Here is an 18,304-nt window from a genome sequence, read left to right as displayed (position 1 = left end):
CCCAGAGAGAGAGAGAGAGCCATTATCAATTTTTTTGATTACACACCACCAGGCGTCCAGGCTCCTCCTCCTCCTCCTCTCAATCTGCGAATCTTCTTCTTCTTCTTCTTCTTCTTCTTCTTCTTCCACAAAAGCGATTCGATTCGCACCATCGATTAGGGTTTACTAGACCTGATTTCTATCTACCATCTCCCTTCCTTCTTTCCGTCGATTGGATTGTTATTCAATGCCTGCTGCTACCGAAGAACCCTAGCCCCCCACTCCTAATCTTCTCCTGGCTTCTTCACTTGGAGAGACTTAGATTGATTCCTCATCTCTATCGTCTTTCCCCCCCTGATGGCTCCCAGCCGCAAGAAAGGCGGTGGTAAGGCTGCCGCGGCTGCATCTGCTCGCCGTCAGTGGAAGGTTGGCGATCTCGTGCTTGCCAAACTCAAAGGCTTTCCTGCTTGGCCTGCCGCGGTTTGTCCCTTTCTCTTTCTCTTTTGATGTTTATGAGCAATGATTATTGACTGATTACAGAGATAGATAGATAGATACCAGTGAGCAATGGTTGTGGGTGTTATTAGATACCCCCCTGATCCATTGTTTTATGCTTAGCACTTTTCTTAGGCTCATACATCTTCTCTAGTTGTGCTCATAACAGAGGAACATGAGCAGATTATTATACTTGTTAATACACCAATGATACAATCCACTGTTAGTTGGTTGCCGCTTTTCAATTTCTATCGTTGCTTATTGCTGGATGCAACTGCAGGTTAGCGAACCAGAAAAGTGGGGCTACTCAACGGATAAGAAGAAAGTACTGGTTCACTTTTTCGGCACTCAGCAGATGTGAGTTTTCTTTCATACCCTTTACTATTGCCCTCCTACCTATGTTTTCATTCCTGTTCCTATTTCAGTTCATTCATTTTGCGTCACCATTTGAGCAGATTACTTCATTTTATCATCATCCTCATTCGAGGAAATGAAGTTTGGTCCCTGTCTGGCTAGATTAACAAGTACAATCTGGTAGCTTCTTTATGACAGCACAATTTTAACTTCTCTTCTTGTAGAGGCATGTCATTCTTAAACTATGTAGTTTCTCTAAATTATAATAATTTAACTTGTTTTAGGATCATAATTTTTCCTTGTTCGGAATTCGGGGCTCACTTTACTAATGTTTATTGAGTTGAGTTTCTTCCTTCTAACAGATGTTGACTTTTGTTTGCAACATAGCTTCTCTTTCTACTTATGGTTGAGTTTCTTCCTTCTAACGGATGGTGACTTTTGTTTGCAACATAGCTTCTCTTTCTACTTATGGGTTTAGCTTCCACATCTATCCGATGGTGACGTTTGTTATCGTTTATCTTTTTTGAGCCTTTTGAATGTTGAGTTCTCTGAAAACTGTTTTATCACCTACTTTGCAGATTAGCATCAACGTTTAGTGATTGTTCTTTTTGCTGCATCATCATTCCCACCGTTTTGTGAATTCTGATGTATAATTATTGTGAAGAGAGTATTTTAGCACAGCTGCTCGCTTATCAATTTAAGCTTGTAAACTGTGTTCACTTTTTGCTCTTCCCTCTGGATCAGTTAACTGTTCTTTACCCCCGTTTGCAGTTACTAATATTTGTTGGTATATGTGCAGAGCTTTCTGCAATCCTGCTGATGTTGAATCATTCACGGAGGAGAAGAAGCAATCGCTCTTGACAAAACGCCATGCGAAAGGTTCAGATTTTGTCCGTGCGGTTAAAGAGATTACAGAGAGTTACGAGAAGCTGAAACAGCTGGACGAATCTAATGGTCCGAAATCTGCTGAAGAAACAACTGTTGGAAGTTCTGGGAATACTATAGAGCTGCCCCAGGCCAGTGAAAATCTAGCTGGTACAAGACTTGATACACAAATAGAATCATCTAGTAATGGTAGAGATGAAACGACTCTTCTCAGCGAGGATGCTTCAGCTGCTGAACAAATGCTCGCTCTGCGTCATAATAGTCTTGCTCGTAATGGAGCCTGTGATAATGCAGCAGCCAAAGATCTGTGTGAGATAGCTACACATTCTTCAAAAAGGAGAAATGAACGGGCGCGGTCTCAGAAATGTGCTCCACAGAAAATAGTATTATCGGTTCAGCACTCTAAAATCACGTCAAGGTTGGAATTCGATAGGCTTCAAAGGTCCATGCGTCAATGCAGTGATGGTGGCCAAAGTGTAGATGATATAGATGATGGAACTATAGGAAGGAGAAAGAGGATCCGAAGGTCAGGTCATTCTGAATCTGATGATATGGTTTCATCAGCTCAAAAGTTGCACGGATCCGATGAAGAGAACGCCTCTGAAATTGCTACGGGTGAGTCTGACAATAATAGTAGGAATAAGGGTAATGGTGTGGACTCTGGTTCCAAAGTTGAGCATTCTGATGCTGTTGGTGAGGGGTGCGACGGAGATCATGAGCTCAGCAAAGGGCTTGATTTCCAAATTACTACCATGGTAAAGAGGAGGAAGAGGAAGCCTACCAGAAAACGGGAGTCCAGTGAGCTTGTTGACGCTCCTACTAAAGTTGAAGCAGAAGAAGGTTTTGGGACCAAGGCGTGTGATAGCTGCCAGGGATCTCAAAATTCTCATGAAACGCTGAATGAGAGGCCCTGTGCAGAGAATGGTGATGAACACTTGCCTCTGGTAAAACGAGCCAGAGTCCGAATGAGTAGAGCTTTTTATGCTGATGAAAAGGCCAATGCCTCTTCCCAGTTCGAAGATAGATCATCCAAAGACACTCCAACAAGTGCAGCCATGCAAACAAGCCCCTCGGTTAATCATGATAATGATATTGTACCTGTTCATGATACTTCTACGGCCAAAGAATATAACAACTTTGAGTTATCTGGTAAGCTCCCGGGTGATATGGTTGATGAAGTGCCTTCTCATATGGGCAAACCTTCTGGCAGAATGTCTCCGTCAATGTCATGTGTTCGGACCGAAGGAGATAAACAAACTGCTATGGAGTTACATGAGAACTTATTTAGCATGACGCCAGATGATGAAGTAACTCGAGCACTGGCTAATAAACTTGGCAGTTCGCTAGAAGGGAACACTCGTGTATCTGAAGGTTTTCAGGGTTGTTCGGAGGAGTCACAAACCATAAACTGTTCAAATGTTGAGTCCGATCCTATTGACATGCAATGCACACGTCAAAGTGAGAACAACGGAACCCCTTTGAATCCTGATACAGTGGACTCATCTGTAAATAATCCTCCGAGTTTATGCTCGGGTTTGGATATGACAGCGTCATGGGTACCTGCTCAGTCTCCTCATCAACACCAAAGCCAGGATCATGATTCTTGTGACCATACATTGGTCGCTGTTGAAGATTCTTCCCTTAAAGAAAAATGTGAGAATATTGATAATGTGACTCAGGGTGTTCAGTCCCAAGTTGTAGAACATTCTCCACCGTTCTGTTCAGTGGTCAATAATCAGGCGGCTGAAAATACTTTACTGGAAACAAAACAAGGAAGTGTGGGTAAAGAACTTGATAGTGGCAAACAAGCTCAGATAATGCAGAATCCAGCCCCCTCTGTTACTGGAAGTTATATGATGGAGAAAGAAGGGAAACCTCAGTATGGAACGGTGCATAGCCACTGTGAGGATGCTGTGGAGAACAAAGAGCTGGAAAAAAGGTGAGTCTACTGATTTTGTCCCTCTACTCATAAGCTAATCTCTATACGATGAATAGGAATCTATATATTTAGACTTTCACATAATAACCATTACCCTATTATTTTTATTCTTGTGTAGTTTTCATGTTTTTTTATGATTGAAGGTTCCCAGTTCCTATTAAAATTTGCTCTCACGGTGAAAGTCTGTGTAGACGATAAGCATATTGAGTTTTAGATCAAGTCTCTTTAGACATTGTCTTCATCAAACTTTCCCAGTTCCCAGAACTGGTTGACTAACAATATGGTATGTCCGTGTGCATTGGCAGCTGTGAGGGGGATGAGCAGATCCAAGCCACCAATTCTGTCTCAGTATCTGAGAACCTTTCACGAGAAAAAATGAGTCTATCTCCTGACTCTCCTGCAAGGGGGACTCCACATGGCAACTCTGTTTGCCCTATGTCTACAGTAGAAAGTGCAAATTGTATGCAGAATAACAGTAATTGTAGCACCAGTGGCGAGAAAAAAACTATCAGTATGTCCGTGTGCATTGGCAGCTGTGAGGCGTATGAGCAGATCCAAGCCACTAATTCTGTCTCAGTATCTGAGAACCTTTCACGTGAAAAAATGAGTCTATCTCCTGACTCTCCTGCAAGGGGGACTCCACATGGCAACTCTGTTTGCCCTATGTCTACAGTAGAAAGTGCAAATGGTATGCAGAACAACAGTAATTGTAGCACCAATGGCGAGAAAAAGACTATCAGTGATGACACAGTCAAGGAAGAAAGAAGGGTTGAAATAAGTGTAACTCAGGTGAAGAAAAATGTTAGTTCCGATGTGCAATTCACGATTGAATCTTTTGAGACCGCACTTGCCTCTTTGGTGAGGACAAAGGAGACCATTGGCCGCGCAACTCGTTTAGCTATGGACTTGGTGAAATTTGGTATGTCGGCCAAGGTATGACGTTCTTCCTAATTGTGATATTATCTGTCTGTTGATCCCATATGTTATGTAGATGGGAAATTCAACTTTTCTGCTTTTTGAAGACAACTCTCTTATAGATTGTTGCATCATAATAACTGGATCTGTCCTATGATAAAGAAAAACTACCACATCGTCCAAATATTTACAATTATAAACTATCACGAAGTATAAAAATCCTTATCTCTGTAATATTATTTGCTTTGCTGTTTTCGGGTGCTGCATCCAGCCACTCTTGAAAGCCTAGAACTAGGGGAAGCCTTCTACTATCTACCTTTTACATGCGGAAAAAGATTTGTTTGCACTGTGATTTTGTGCGATATATAAAACACTATATTATGTGATTTTGGCCTATGTTGTTAAGAATCGCTGTGTCTTGACTTAGGCCATGGAAATTCTTGCTCATACTTTGGAAAGCGAGTCAAACTTACAAAGGAGGGTGGACTTATTTTTCCTTGTGGATTCTATTGCTCAGTGTTCCAAAGGTCTGAGTGGTGAGTTACATATCTAGTGTTTTAGCTTAGTCGCATCATCGAGGTTCTCAATGTTGAGTTAACTTTGTGGCTACTGTCTTTTTCTTCAGGTGATGCTGGCGGTGTTTATCTTTCATCCATTCAAGTTATGCTGCCTCGCCTGTTGGCTGCTGCTGTCCCAGCTGGAGCTACCACACAAGAAAACCGGAGACAGTGCTTGAAGGTATGTGATAATTTTCATTATCTTACTTGGCTCTTCTTTTTCTTATAAATATGTATTCTCGCCTTTCCTGCTCTAATATAGGTTTTGAGGCTGTGGCTGGAAAGAAGGATCCTTCCTGAATCTATTGTTCGTCACCATATAAGAGAACTTGATTCACATAGTAATGTTCCTGCTTGCCTCTATTCTCGGCGCTCAGCTCGAACAGAAAGGGCGCTGGATGACCCCGTCAGAGACATGGAGGGTATGCTCGTGGATGAATATGGAAGGTGAGAGTTGGGTCTATTCAGTCTTGAGATCTTGATCTTTTTTATCTCTAGTTTCATAGCTTAATTCATCTCTGTGTATCAGTAATTCAACTCTCCAGCTTCATGGATTGTGCATGCCTGCAATGCTTAAGGTTGAAGACGAAGGAAGTGACTCGGATGGGGGTGAATTTGAGCCTGTCACTCCTGAACACGAGTCCAGAATTTTAGAAGAACATGTCACACCTTCCGTTACTGAAAGGCATACTCGTATACTTGAAGATGTTGACGGCGAGCTTGAAATGGAAGACGTGGCTCCACCTTGGGAAGTTGGAAGTAGGGCAAACCCCACTGATCAAGCTGATAATACAAAGTCTGCATATTGTCAGCCTGTCTCTGGCAGTTCATATCAGAATGTGACCTCGTTATCTCCACTAGCTCCCCCTTCACAGAATGGCTTCGACTGCAGTGGATATCCCAGCATGCCCGTGCGTCCTTTTTCTTCTTGAAGAATGTTTTCGGTTTAAACGTAGTGATGATTACTGAGACATGATTACTAACTTCATTTCTGCTTAATATTCCAGGGAGATCATCAGGCACGGATGAATCCATCTACGCACTGCCGAAGTCCTGAATCATCTTATAGTACCCGTGCATCTTTGTCAAAAAGCATGCCACGCGGTGAGGGTTCTGACTTCCAGCATAGGCCTTATCCATCACCTAATCCCCCACCTCCGCCTTCACATCACTATTATTCATATATGGAGCCGGACAACCATATGACAGAAGGAGGTCCATCATACCCTCACGGATCTCATTACACAGGAGATTTTGGTGAAAGGAATTATCATGATAGCCATGAGAGCATGAGGCATGCACCATATGAGAGTCGAGACAATTGGAGATATCATCCGCCGCCTTCTCATGGTAGGGGGCTCCTTTGACCCTTTTTTTTATTATGCATGCATAGGCAAAGGACATATATATAGTAATGGATGGATATATGCTAATAGCCATTGGATCCTTTCGCTCGTATTTGCAGGTCCACGATATCAGGACAGACACAAAGGCCATTATCAATCCAGTGGCCATCACCGTGACTCTGGAAGGTTTCAGAACCACAGGTGGAGTCATCATTCTCCGCGTGCATATAACAACAACAGACACTCTTTTCAGCATAAACCACATTCGGAAGGCCCTGTTCCAGTTCCAATGAGAGGTAATATTGAAATTCATGCTTAATCCCTGAGAAGAAAAAAACAAAAGGCCACTCTCTCTCTCTACTCTCCCACAAACTAGATAAGCCGTCTTAGTTAGCCGTATATAAAATATTATTACGCTGGAATTGTGCCTTAGTTTATAGGAAACCTGATCCTTGTTACTATAGATGAGCCATTTTCTTTTCACTGGGATCTGATCTTAGGGATCTGACAATTTGAGATGGTGTTTTTTTTGCTTGTAACCTTTCTACTGCAGTCCTTTATGGCTTGTATATATAAAGAAGTAAACTGAGTATCTTTTTTTTTTGTTTTGTGTGTGGATTTGCAGATCCGCAGGGAACATGGCATCAGAGGTGAGTTACAGACAGTACAGATGGAGATAGACGGGTAAGTCCTACGCGGGAGGTGCTTTGTCTGCTCTAATATGAAGATATTGGGCTAAGTAGGTTTAGGGAAGAAAGTGAGCTCGGCCGGAACATAACTTGGCCACTTGTGAGAGAGAGAGGGAGAGAGAGAGAGAGAGAGAGAGAGAGAGAGAGAGAGAGAGAGAGATGTATTCAAGGCTTCTGTTTAGGGGCTTAAATAGAGAAGAGAAGGAAAAAAGCACACTGTAAGTGTACATATGATGTTGGATGATATGTCGTTGCTAAAACCTCAATTGATAAATTGAATTCAAAGAGCAGTGAATTGGAGAAGATTGGTAAATCCAGTTGTGGAAACTTAGGTAGGCATTTAAATTTATATTCTTACCGCCAATATTTTTATATATAGTAATTGCAGCGTGATGTCTATTGGTTAAAAAAAGTGGGGAGACACCAAGAATTGTTTTAGATTAAGCAAAATATGGTTAGAGGAACAAAAGCTCAAAACTATAACATAGCACAGCAGGAAAGGTGTCTTGTTACGCATTACCAGGCTGTGCTGCTGCTGCTGATATTATTATATAGTATACATATTCATTCTTTCCTCAAGGGAGTAGAAGAAGAATAGTAATAAATAAAAATTCATTCTCCTTGAAACCCAAACCAAACTCTTAACAAATTACAAGGAGGCGTGTGTGGGGTGATTAGGACAGCAGCAGACACATATATCCCTCACGAGATGGGTGGTTCGTTATCAGCAGTGTCCGAAACATCCATCCATCAGTTCACCGTCAAGGTTTTTTCTTCCCTTTCTTATTTGTTGTTTTGTCGATTACGAGAATGAATGGTAACACACACTATTTGATCTTATGAACACTTCGCCCATGAAGATGAAACTATTCTGGTTTCCTTTTTTTAGAAAAAAAATTTTGGTTTGTTTGTTGGATGGGAATTAGGATAGTTCCGGCAAGGAGGTTGACCTGAGCATTTATCAAGGGAAAGTTCTCCTCGTCGTGAACGTTGCTTCTAAATGGTCCGTCTCTCTTTTTTTCTTTTTTTGGTGTTTTTTTTGTTGGTATTGGGTTTCGTAATGGGTAACTCATTCATTTATTTCTTTCTTGGGTTCCAATCAAAAACTTTTCATAAAAATTTACTGTGTTTTGGTTGGGGAACAGCGGTTTCACGGAATCCAATTACACCCAGCTAACAGAACTTTACCAGAGATACAAAGATCAAGGTCTCTCTCTCCTCTATTATTCTAGGGTTTCATAACGGGAAATCGGCCAAAAAAATACTGAACTTTGCAGGAATTACCAAAACAAACCTATACTTGAGCCTGACCAAAAAAATACCAAACTTTTGTTGACTTTTTACATTTATTAAAACACATACCATTGACTTGCCATATTAACACACCGTTAATTACTGCCGTTTATTGAAACGACATCGTTTCATCCAGCTATTTTGTTTAATTATAGGTTCAAGACGACGTCGTTTAGTTTAATTAAAAAGGTTGTTAGGTGGTTTCGAACTCGTGCACTCGTGGTCATTATAGGGGCCTTTTGCCACTGGGCTAGTGGACTTTTCATTATAATACCATACATATTTGTTTTTATTGATCTAACAATGTGGTTTAGTTTAGTTTAATTAAAATTGTTGTTAGGTGGTTTCGAACTCGTGCACTCGTGGTCATTATAGGGGGCTTTTGCCACTGGACTAGTGGACTTTTCGAAAGAGTACCATAACTATTTGGTTTTATTGATACAACTCCGATGTTTGATCTAAATCAATCTATCGTAACCCTAATTTCCCAAATCGAAATTGGGGATTTTTCAAAGATTCCATTGGAGAGTGGTGACAGGAGATGGTGAAGACGATGTTCACAAGAAATGGAAAGGAGGTTGTGATTTTTGGAGGGATGAGGAATTTTGATTACGAGAGTGGTGGTGATGGGAGATCGACGAAGAAGGGAGAAGATGGTGGTGATGGGAGATCGACGCAACCAAAGAGCTCGGCAAAGAATGGTGGAGATGGGAGATCGACGAGATTGTCAAAGAAGGGTGGAGACGGTGGTGATGGGAGATTGACGAGATCGTCGAAGAAGGGTGGAGATGGTGGTGATGGGAGATTGACGAGATCGTCGAAGAAGGGTCGTTTTTTTTTATTTCATTTAACTCGTATTTGAAGAGAATATAAACAACCATGTTCATAAATCTATTGCAAAGTCCACTAGCTCAGTGGCAAACACCATTCCCATTATACTCGAGTGCACGAGTTCGAGCCCATGTAAAACCCATTTTTTCTAATTACGGAGCTATTAGAAACCGACGTTGTTTCACTCATTTCTCTTTAATCACCCAAAGATATGAAACGACGTCGTATAGTTTAACACCAAGATTTAACGTTGTATAAATTTTCTGTTAACTTGGTTAACGGTGCGTTAATTTGGTAAGTCAATGGTAAGTTTTATAATAAATTTAAAAAGTCAATGAAAGTTCGGTGTTTTTTTGGCCAGCCCATATGTCGAGGTTTGTTTTGGCAATTCCTGCAAAGTTCAGTGTTTGTTTGGCCGATTTCCCGTTTCATAACCTGTTTTGTTGTCATATTGTTGTTGTTGTTGTCGTCGTCGTTACATGTATGAGATTGAAAAACTATAAAGTTCCGGTTTATTCAGGGTTTGTGATATTGGCGTTTCCTTGCAACCAGTTTATGAACCAAGAGCCGGGGACAAGCCAAGATGCTCATGCATTTGCTTGTACAAGGTTTAAGGCCGAGTACCCCGTTTTCAAAAAGGTTATTAACCACCTTTAATGTGCCATAATCATTTCTTCCATCTCTTACAAAGAAAAAAAAATAACAGCTCAAGAAATGTTATTATGCTTGGTGAAATAGACATGAACACTTTTACTTACTGGTGCATCTCTGTAATTATTTTGCCTTTTTTAGGTGTGTGTAAATGGACAAAACGCAGCACCAGTCTACAAATTCCTCAAGTCAAAGAAACCAACTTTCTTCGGAACTAGGATCAAATGGAACTTCACCAAGTTCTTGGTCGGCAAAGATGGTCAAGTCATTGATCGTTATGGCCTAACTGTTCCACCTCTCTCCATCGAGGTCTCTTTCTCTCTCCCTAGCTTTTTTGAACTTATTTACAAATGTCTTGTTATCTATATATGTACATGCGTCTTAGCGGTAATTCATGCCTTCTGCAAAAACAAAACAACAGAAGGACATCATGAAAGCACTTGGATATGAAGGAGATGTTTCCAAGTATTGAACCCTTGACGAAGACGGAGAGGCTCTTGAAGTTGGACTGGCTTGTGTCTCAAGTTACCGAATGACATTATCACATGTAAAACCCTTTTCAGCTCTCTTTTCTAATTATTTTTTGTGTGTGTGGTGGAGCATTAATCTCTAACTCTTCCTGCTCTGACTCAATGTGTCCCTGCTATGGTAAAAGAGATGCATACACAAGTTTCTACATTTTCTTACCACCACCTTGTTTAGCTTCCATTTGGGCTTTAATTAGTGGACAATACTTGGGTTCACCCCCTATGGTGAACCTTCAAATTCACCACCTCCCTAATAACCAATCAAAGTGCCAACTAGACTAATAATAAAATAATTAAAAAAATAAATAATATCATATATAATAATGTTAATGTCAATATTTAATCCCTAAACTCAAACTATATACCCTAAATCCAAATTCTAAACCCTAAATTTTAAATTATAAACCCAAACTCTATACCCCAAACCCAAACTCTATACCCTAAACCTAAATCTTAAACCCTAAACCCAAACCATAAATCATAAACCAAGAAATCTAAACTTTAAACCCAAAATTATACCCTAAACTCAAACCATAGACCTTAAACCCAAATCCTATACTCTAAAACCAAACCATAAACCCTAAACCCAAACCGTAGACCCTAAACCCAAACCCTAAACAGTAACCCAAACCATGAACTCTAAATCCAAAATTTAATTCTTAACCTTAAATTTCAAAAGAACAACATCAATATTAATCCAAATTTTTAGGGTATAGGGTTTGGATTTTGTATTTACGTTTTGGGTTTAGAGTCTAGAATTTGGGTTTAGGGTATAGGTTTGGGTTTAGAGTTCAGGTTTTTGGGTTTATGATTTATTGTTTGGGTTTAGGGTATAGAATTTGGGTTTAGGGTATAGAGTTTGGGTTTATAATTTAGAATTTAGGGTTTAGAATTTGGATTTAGGGTATAGAGTTTGAGTTTATGGATTAGATAGTGATATTAGCATTATTAAAATTGACACTATTTATTTTTTTAATTATTTTGATTTTTGAAAAAAATTATTTAATATTTTTAATCATTAATCTAGTTGACACTTTGATTGGTTATTAGAGAGGTGGTGAATTTGAAGGTTCACCATAGGGGGTGAACCCAAGTCTTGTCCTTAATTAGTATTGATCTTCCGAAGAAAATATTTCCCAATTATGCGATTATTTTTGAGTTATTTTAGGGTTCACCCGTGGAGTGAACCTAAAGGTTCACCAACCAATCATATTATTTCATTTTGTATGTAGATTTTTTTTAAAAAAGAAATAATATATTTAGCATTTACTTTTAAAAATAAAAAAAAACAAAACAAACAAAAAAATAGTATTAGTTTGAAAAGAAAAAAATAATAATATTAACACTCTCTACACTAAATCATAGATCGTAAACTAAACTCTAAACCCTAAACACAACCATAAACTCTTAGGTAACCCTTAAATCTTTGGGTAAATCTAAAATTTTTTTGTTTATTTTATTTTTTATTTTTTGTTTATTTTATTTTTTATTTTTAAAAATAAATAATAAATATCTTGTTTCCTTTTTAAGAAAAATTTGCATACAAAATGAAATAATATGATTGGTTGGTGAACCTTTAAATTCACCCTAGGGGTGAACCCAAATATTTTTTATTATTTTTTTACTAATAAAAAGAAAGTGGGAGATTGTGGGACAAAAACAAACTAGCAATATATATACGACTTTTGATTTGTTATATATATGTACTTATATATATGTACTACTCCCATAATCTTAAAAGTTGAAGACATTACAAATTGTTGTTTTCTAGAAGAGCTCTTGCAAGCATGAGAAGGGTTCCTACGTCAAGAATACAAATTTGGAGTTGGCAGCTATAAATGGTTTTGTGATTAAAATTGTTTGTGGAATTTGGAAGAGGTTTATGCCCAAAATGAAATACTCTCCTGAAAAAAGGTCTACAAACAAACTAGCAAAGTCACGCAAAGCAAATGAAATGAAATACTCTGACGAACCTAAGATCCCGCTCCATATAATCCTCACATCCTCTTTGTGCCTCCTTTCACCTTAATTATATAACCAACACCAACCAAAGACTCTCTTCACACACACACACACTCATAATGGAAACTCTTTTTATTGTAGCTGTTCTACTTTTGGCTCTCTCCTCTTCCTCTTTCACACGAGGCCAGAGAATCATACAGATTCCACCGCCACGTCCATTATGCGTCTCTCAGTACGCTCTGGCTAACTACGCCTGCGCACGTGTCCCAGTGACCACTGTCCTACCTTCTTCCCCCACTGTCCCACCTTCTCCTGACCATGACCATGATGATGACCATGACCATGATGATGACCATGACCACCATCCCCATGACGATGATCATCATGACCACCATGACCACGACCATGATGATGATGATGATGACCATGACCACGACCATGATGATGACGATGACCATGACCATGATGATGACGACCATGACCATGATGATGACGATGACCACGACCATGATGATGATGACGACCATGACCACGATGATGACGATGACCACGACCATGATGACGATGACCACCACCACCACCATGATGACGATGACCACGGCCATGATGACGATGACCACCACCACGATCATGATGACCATGATCACGATGACCACGACCACCACGATAATGACGACGACCACCACCACCACCACCATCACCATCATCACCGACACGGAGATGAGACGTATGGTCAACAAGATTGCTGCAAGTGGTTGAGGCAAATAGACAACGAGTGCGTGTGCGACCTTCTGGTTACGCTTCCGCCATTGCTATCAAAACCTGCTCATAACTATACAGTCTTTGTGGACGACTCATGCATCGTCACATTCACTTGTGGAGGCAGACTTCTACACTAACTGTCTCGTGTCTCTCTTCTCCTTGAAAAACCCTTTTGTTTATCCTTTTTTATATATATCTTAGATGTACTACGTTTGTTTTATTTCGCGCTCTTGAGTTCAACTGTTGTATGCTCACACCTAACTAGACAAAAGTCAACCAAAAGTAAAAAGAAAAGTAAGCTGATTATCTTTTGCGTGAGCTACACTCAATCGACGCACGCCTCATCTTCCATTGCAAATGGGCCTATCAGATTGTCGTAGGTCCATTCTAAATTAGTATAGTAGTAAATCGCAATTTTATAAATTAACTTCAGGCCCGTATATTGTATTTACCCTGCAGGTGGGTGAGTCATGATTGTAGTGTGAATTTAATTGACTTTTAACCTTATTAACTCAAGAGGAACACAGAGAAAATCTCTATGTTGACATAATTCAATTCGAATCCATTTCTTGCCATAACGCGATTAAATCGACAAAATGAGAAGAACAATCATATAATACTAACGAGTAACAACAAACGAACAAAAATAAGAGATGTTTTATTAAACAAAAGAGGATAAAGAGATTCATGGAATCTTAACTCTTGTCAAAAAGCAGCACTGATGGGACCAATAATATAATTTTTTTTTGGGTTATGCTCAAAAGAATTGATTCTTTTTACTCAATTTTTTAATGCAATTTGTTCTTGTCTTCCACTGTGTTCCTTACATCTAATAGTTTTTTTTTCAAAAGCTTTTCTTAATTGCTTCAAAGTCAACACGTATATATATATATATATATATATATAATAAATATGTGTGTGTATGGAGTGATTAGTGATAATTTCTGTTTCAGGAAAACATATATACTTTGCTTAAGAAATGTTAGTTGACCCACAAAAAAATATCAAGTAACGGTAGATAATAAATATATTAAGCACTCGGCCAGTCGCATAGAGAGACGCCGATTGCACACCGGAAAAAGAGAATAAAATAAGAAACGGATGGATTCCAATTAAGACCGCATTACAAACTAAGATAGTGGGACCTAAAAAAAGTATTTTTTTGGAACAAATATTTTTCTAGTGAGAGAAAACCCTCTACCTTCTCTCTATAACCTTCTCTCTATAAGAACACACCACCGTGGTTTCTGCTTCCGGCCGGCGGGTTCGGTTCGCGCCGCCGTCGGTCCGGCCCCGTCTTGTAAAGCTTTCTTTCCTCTGTTTTTTTTTTCTTCTTTTCCTATGCTTGCGGCCATGCACGTTTTCCTTTGGTGGTGGTCCGCCTTCGGCTTTCCGGGAACCGGTGGAGTCTTCACCGTGTGTCGCCGGTGTCTGTTTCTGGGGCCGTACCGTTTCTTCGCCGGTAGTGGTCGCCGGCTTTCGTCTCTCGGGAAGGTTTGAGCTGTGTATGGTTGATTCGTGTGGTGGGAAGTGGCCGAATTCGTAGGAGTTGTCGGAGAGTCCGATTGAAGCTCTACGAAGATCGGGCCTAGTTTGAGAGACCTCGTTTCCTTTACACCCAATATTTGTCATTGGAGGTGGAAGCGGTGGTCGTGGTGAGCATCCCGGTGTGTTCCGGTGTTAGGGATATGATTCGTTCAACAGCGTCGACTTCGGATCGAGGAGGAAGCAGGTGATTCGCGTTTCCGGCGTGGTATCGGAAGCGATCCCGGCGACAGCGACCGACAGGCTTAGGAGATGACGATACCTCTTCTGCTGACACGCGTCCATGTGGGGTGTTGGATCAACACGTGGGGCTGATGTGGGAAACGGATCGTTGGGTCTCGGTTTGTTGGGCCTACGGTTCGCTTTTTTTAATGATTGGGCTTGATGTTGTTTATGTTTTTGGTTGGGCTTGCTCTATGGGCCTTTGTACTTTGTTTTTTCCTATTAATAATATCCATGTGCGCAAAAAAAAAGATAGATAGTGGGACCTACTTTAATATAGAACAAATGCAATACACATCATTGTCAACGGCTTCTCTGTACGGCTTCGGCGTGTGGTACTACTGTTCCTTTCATGTACGGCCTTTTTCATTTGCTACCAAAGAATTAAAAGAATCTACTACTAGTATCAGACTTCCCTCCTGTTGTTGTTTTTTTTTTTAACATTTTTTTCTTTTTTTCTTAAACTCATTAACAACAGCCAAGACGATTTTCTGAGTTAATATATTCTACATACCATATTATTATTTGTTTTGAGTGGTTAACGTTTACGTGTGTCTGCATTAAACATTTTACATTTAAAGAAACCACATAAATACCGTATAAAGTATCCACTATGTAAAGAATATAAAATTTTCCAGCTTCAGTTTAGTCGTTGTGTTATTAAAATCAAATAGTTAACAAGGCGAGCAATTCTCATTTCCAATGATAGCATTCCACTTACAAGTCTCAGTTGCATCAAAAGAAAAAAAGTAGATGATAATACTGAATAATCGTTATGCCAAAATTTCAGTATCTCACAATACTTACTATAATACGATATATATATATAGAGCCGTGGGTATAACTTTTATTTTCTAATATATTTTCTCCACTCATCGTAGTCTTGGATATTGCTGACCATTGCCACACCATCATACCAAAATGACTTGGGCATATATTAACCACATTTCCAAGATCCAACCTTATCATATATAGCCGATTATTACACCACTAGGCACCGCGACATCTCGCGTTCCCTAGCCAGCGCGGTTAATGCTTCCACTAGCGGTCGAGGACTGGCAAAGTCGAGCAGGAACCGTGACACAGCGTCGGTGCTTGGTCCAGCCACCAGCCTCTCCCACGCCACGTCAGCATCCACCTTTGACCTACGCCTTGTGAAAACCGGAGTCGCATCCAGTCTCTGAATAAACCATTTCTTGATCTTTCTCAACCGTTCTATTTTATTTCTCTGTTTGCAAGCTAATCCGAAAGTGTTTCTCTTTATCTCATCTACCACTTTACTCAGCAACTCTTCTCTGTCTCTCATGTTTAAGAACGGTTCATTCCTGAAAAAGTTGTCGAACTCTGGAACTCCGATTGCTTTCTTGATCCCTCTTGAGTACTCAGAATCCGAGTAGTCAAAAAAATCTCTAACTTCTTCGACCATTCCATTTTCCACCATCTTATCAACTCTCTCATATACAAACCCGTGCAAAACGGGAAGTGCCACGTCAACCCATAGAAAACAACAATCGTATCTCGACCTGAATTTGTAGTCTTCGTCGTCTACTAGAGCCTCAACGTAAGAGTTGGAACCTCCAACGATGATTGGAAGCTTTCCACGACTAAGGATGCTTTCAACTGAGAGATTCGCCATATGACGGAAGTTTACAGCGGTTAATTCAGCTTCAGGAGGCAAGACACCTAGGAGATGGTGCGGTACCCCGCAACTCTCCTCGGTCGTGATCTTGTTTGTGACAATGTCGAGTCCTTGGTGAACTTGAATCTTGTCAGAGTTTATGATCTCAGCAGGAAAACGAGTGGCTAGATCAACGGAGAGTCGTGACTTGCCTGTCCCGGTAGCACCCATGATGACCACGACTTTATCCTTTGGACCGGATGGGCTTAGAGTTAGCATATTGGGACCAAAGTTTGCCGGGGGGAAGTTTAACGCCGTCGAAGGAGGCAATGTCTGTTTGCACATGGCCATAGATACCCTCATGATCATGATGATAGAGATATTTTAAAAACTTGGCAATATGAACTTGGGACGTCAGGTATTTTATAATATATATTTAGATATGTTTGGCGACTCTGTATGGACTGGACTTATGAAATGCTCAGGTGAATTTATATATATAAGGGTCACACCTGTGAAAAATAACTGTGTACGAATAATATTAATATAGGACAAGTTGGGTTGGCTTTTTTAATTTTGGTCAAAACCTATTATTTTTTCTTCACTTTACTTTATTCTCTTCTATTTGTTTTTTAGTCTAACCGAACATTTGATACGCGTGCAGTGCCGATGATACATAATGTCTCAATCAAGTTTAAACTTCTGGTGCATTTGATGTGAAGTTAAGATACGATTTTTTGGAAAATATTGATCAGAAGCACTCCCGTTTTTTATAAAAGAAGACGAAATATCTACATTATTTGAGTTGAGTAGAGGCTATATAATAGTCTCCTTTTTAGTTTTAATTTATATGAAAACTGGGTTGTATAAGCTTGAATTTCTTTGGTTGCATGAAGTAAATTTAGCTTACGCTTCACAAGCATCAACTTAAAATAAAACAGATAAATTAGAGTTATTATGCTTCCTCTGATCGGCATACTAAATGTTAATATGTAGGTACTCCATCAAAAGGTTATGCAGATGTGATTCTATGTTTTATAATTTTGATATTCTCATGGTTCTTTAGTTTCTTTTTTTTTCTGAGAATTTTAATGATTATTTTACTTCTTGTTGAATAATATAAAGATTCTATTGGACCGTCCATTAATGAATTGGAGAGGCAAAATTGTTTACCGACCTGCAATGGCCAAGATCTCCGCAACCTCTCTTTATTACTCTTCGTACAATCTTAAGACGGGAAAAGTGGAAAACCAACACAAATACATGTTATTGTTTTTACATTATAATTATTCACATGATAAGATAAGAAATATAATGGTCTGAGAAAGGGACTTTAAAAAGATTATTCTTACAACGACAAGTCGTAGCTATTTGCCTAATGGGATGTAATTTTGCTTGTGTGCGAACTTATCAATGTGTGCATGCTCCTAAACGTCCATGTACGTATCTGATTCCTCCATTCCTACATGTACCAAAAATACATAATAATAAAATTATTATTATTTGAAGTTAATTAGGCATCAACATTTCTGTTTAAAGTTAAACTAGGTCTTTTGTCCGCATTTGCGAACATAATAATTTTACAAAACATTCTAAAGTAAATACATGACCAGTTCAAATACAACTAAATTTTCTTTTTCAAAAAGATAAAAAATAATAACATTTGTTCGTACATTCAAAATATTTAACAAAAGTTAAACAATAAACTCTCTCTATATATAGAAAGTTTTGATC

The 18,304-nt window shown here is 39.4% G+C and overlaps 4 protein-coding genes across 5 annotated transcripts; 3 read left to right on the top strand and 1 right to left on the bottom strand.

The window, feature by feature from the left end:
- Window positions 1-12: 12 nt before the first annotated feature.
- LOC108854301 (protein HUA2-LIKE 3) lies at window positions 13-7,462 on the top strand. Of its 2 annotated transcripts, none has more exons than XM_018627826.2 (11): window positions 13-459; window positions 755-831; window positions 1,628-3,652; window positions 3,958-4,585; window positions 4,995-5,094; window positions 5,193-5,305; window positions 5,387-5,571; window positions 5,654-6,035; window positions 6,132-6,474; window positions 6,590-6,766; window positions 7,096-7,462. In XM_018627826.2, exons 1-11 carry the CDS (start codon window positions 337-339, stop codon window positions 7,122-7,124), a joined length of 4,182 nt encoding a protein of 1,393 aa, XP_018483328.1. In that variant the 5' UTR covers window positions 13-336; the 3' UTR covers window positions 7,125-7,462. The 2 variants fall into 2 exon arrangements, with proteins under 2 accessions (XP_018483328.1, XP_018483327.1); XM_018627825.2 differs by having other exon boundaries at window positions 15-459; window positions 4,995-5,103.
- Window positions 7,463-7,664: 202 nt separating this feature from the next.
- On the top strand, window positions 7,665-10,620 carry LOC108849638 (probable glutathione peroxidase 5). Its single transcript, XM_018623222.2, has 6 exons — window positions 7,665-7,925; window positions 8,086-8,162; window positions 8,305-8,366; window positions 9,804-9,922; window positions 10,076-10,243; window positions 10,356-10,620. The coding sequence occupies exons 1-6, from the start codon at window positions 7,869-7,871 to the stop codon at window positions 10,404-10,406; spliced, it is 534 nt and encodes a 177-aa protein (XP_018478724.1). The 5' UTR covers window positions 7,665-7,868; the 3' UTR covers window positions 10,407-10,620.
- A 1,891-nt stretch (window positions 10,621-12,511) lies between these two features.
- LOC108849637 (uncharacterized) lies at window positions 12,512-13,405 on the top strand. Its single transcript, XM_018623221.2, has one exon. The coding sequence runs from the start codon at window positions 12,543-12,545 to the stop codon at window positions 13,320-13,322; it is 780 nt and encodes a 259-aa protein (XP_018478723.1). The 5' UTR covers window positions 12,512-12,542; the 3' UTR covers window positions 13,323-13,405.
- Window positions 13,406-15,623: 2,218 nt separating this feature from the next.
- LOC108852152 (adenylate isopentenyltransferase 3, chloroplastic-like) lies at window positions 15,624-17,052 on the bottom strand. Its single transcript, XM_018625656.2, has one exon. The coding sequence runs from the start codon at window positions 16,937-16,939 to the stop codon at window positions 15,935-15,937; it is 1,005 nt and encodes a 334-aa protein (XP_018481158.1). The 5' UTR covers window positions 16,940-17,052; the 3' UTR covers window positions 15,624-15,934.
- Between the last annotated feature and the right edge of the window lie 1,252 nt (window positions 17,053-18,304).

This window comes from Raphanus sativus, chromosome 4 (assembly GCF_000801105.2).
Source record: "Raphanus sativus cultivar WK10039 chromosome 4, ASM80110v3, whole genome shotgun sequence".
Taxonomy (NCBI): domain Eukaryota; kingdom Viridiplantae; phylum Streptophyta; class Magnoliopsida; order Brassicales; family Brassicaceae; genus Raphanus; species Raphanus sativus.
Note: the sequence above shows the minus strand (reverse complement) of the source record. Positions and strands in the feature narration are given on the sequence as shown.

Excerpts from the sequence above, each read along its gene's own strand:
- LOC108852152 (XM_018625656.2), bottom strand. The coding sequence starts at position 16,939 with ATGATCATGAGGGTATCTATGGCCATGTGCAAACAGACATTGCCTCCT.
- LOC108849638 (XM_018623222.2), top strand. The coding sequence starts at position 7,869 with ATGGGTGGTTCGTTATCAGCAGTGTCCGAAACATCCATCCATCAGTTC. Across the intron at positions 8,163-8,304 it reads GTGAACGTTGCTTCTAAATG|CGGTTTCACGGAATCCAATT; the intron begins GTCCGTCTCTCT and ends GTTGGGGAACAG. Across the intron at positions 10,244-10,355 it reads TTCCACCTCTCTCCATCGAG|AAGGACATCATGAAAGCACT; the intron begins GTCTCTTTCTCT and ends ACAAAACAACAG.
- LOC108849637 (XM_018623221.2), top strand. The coding sequence starts at position 12,543 with ATGGAAACTCTTTTTATTGTAGCTGTTCTACTTTTGGCTCTCTCCTCT.
- LOC108854301 (XM_018627825.2), top strand. The coding sequence starts at position 337 with ATGGCTCCCAGCCGCAAGAAAGGCGGTGGTAAGGCTGCCGCGGCTGCA. Across the intron at positions 460-754 it reads TTCCTGCTTGGCCTGCCGCG|GTTAGCGAACCAGAAAAGTG; the intron begins GTTTGTCCCTTT and ends ATGCAACTGCAG. Across the intron at positions 4,586-4,994 it reads AATTTGGTATGTCGGCCAAG|GCCATGGAAATTCTTGCTCA; the intron begins GTATGACGTTCT and ends GTCTTGACTTAG.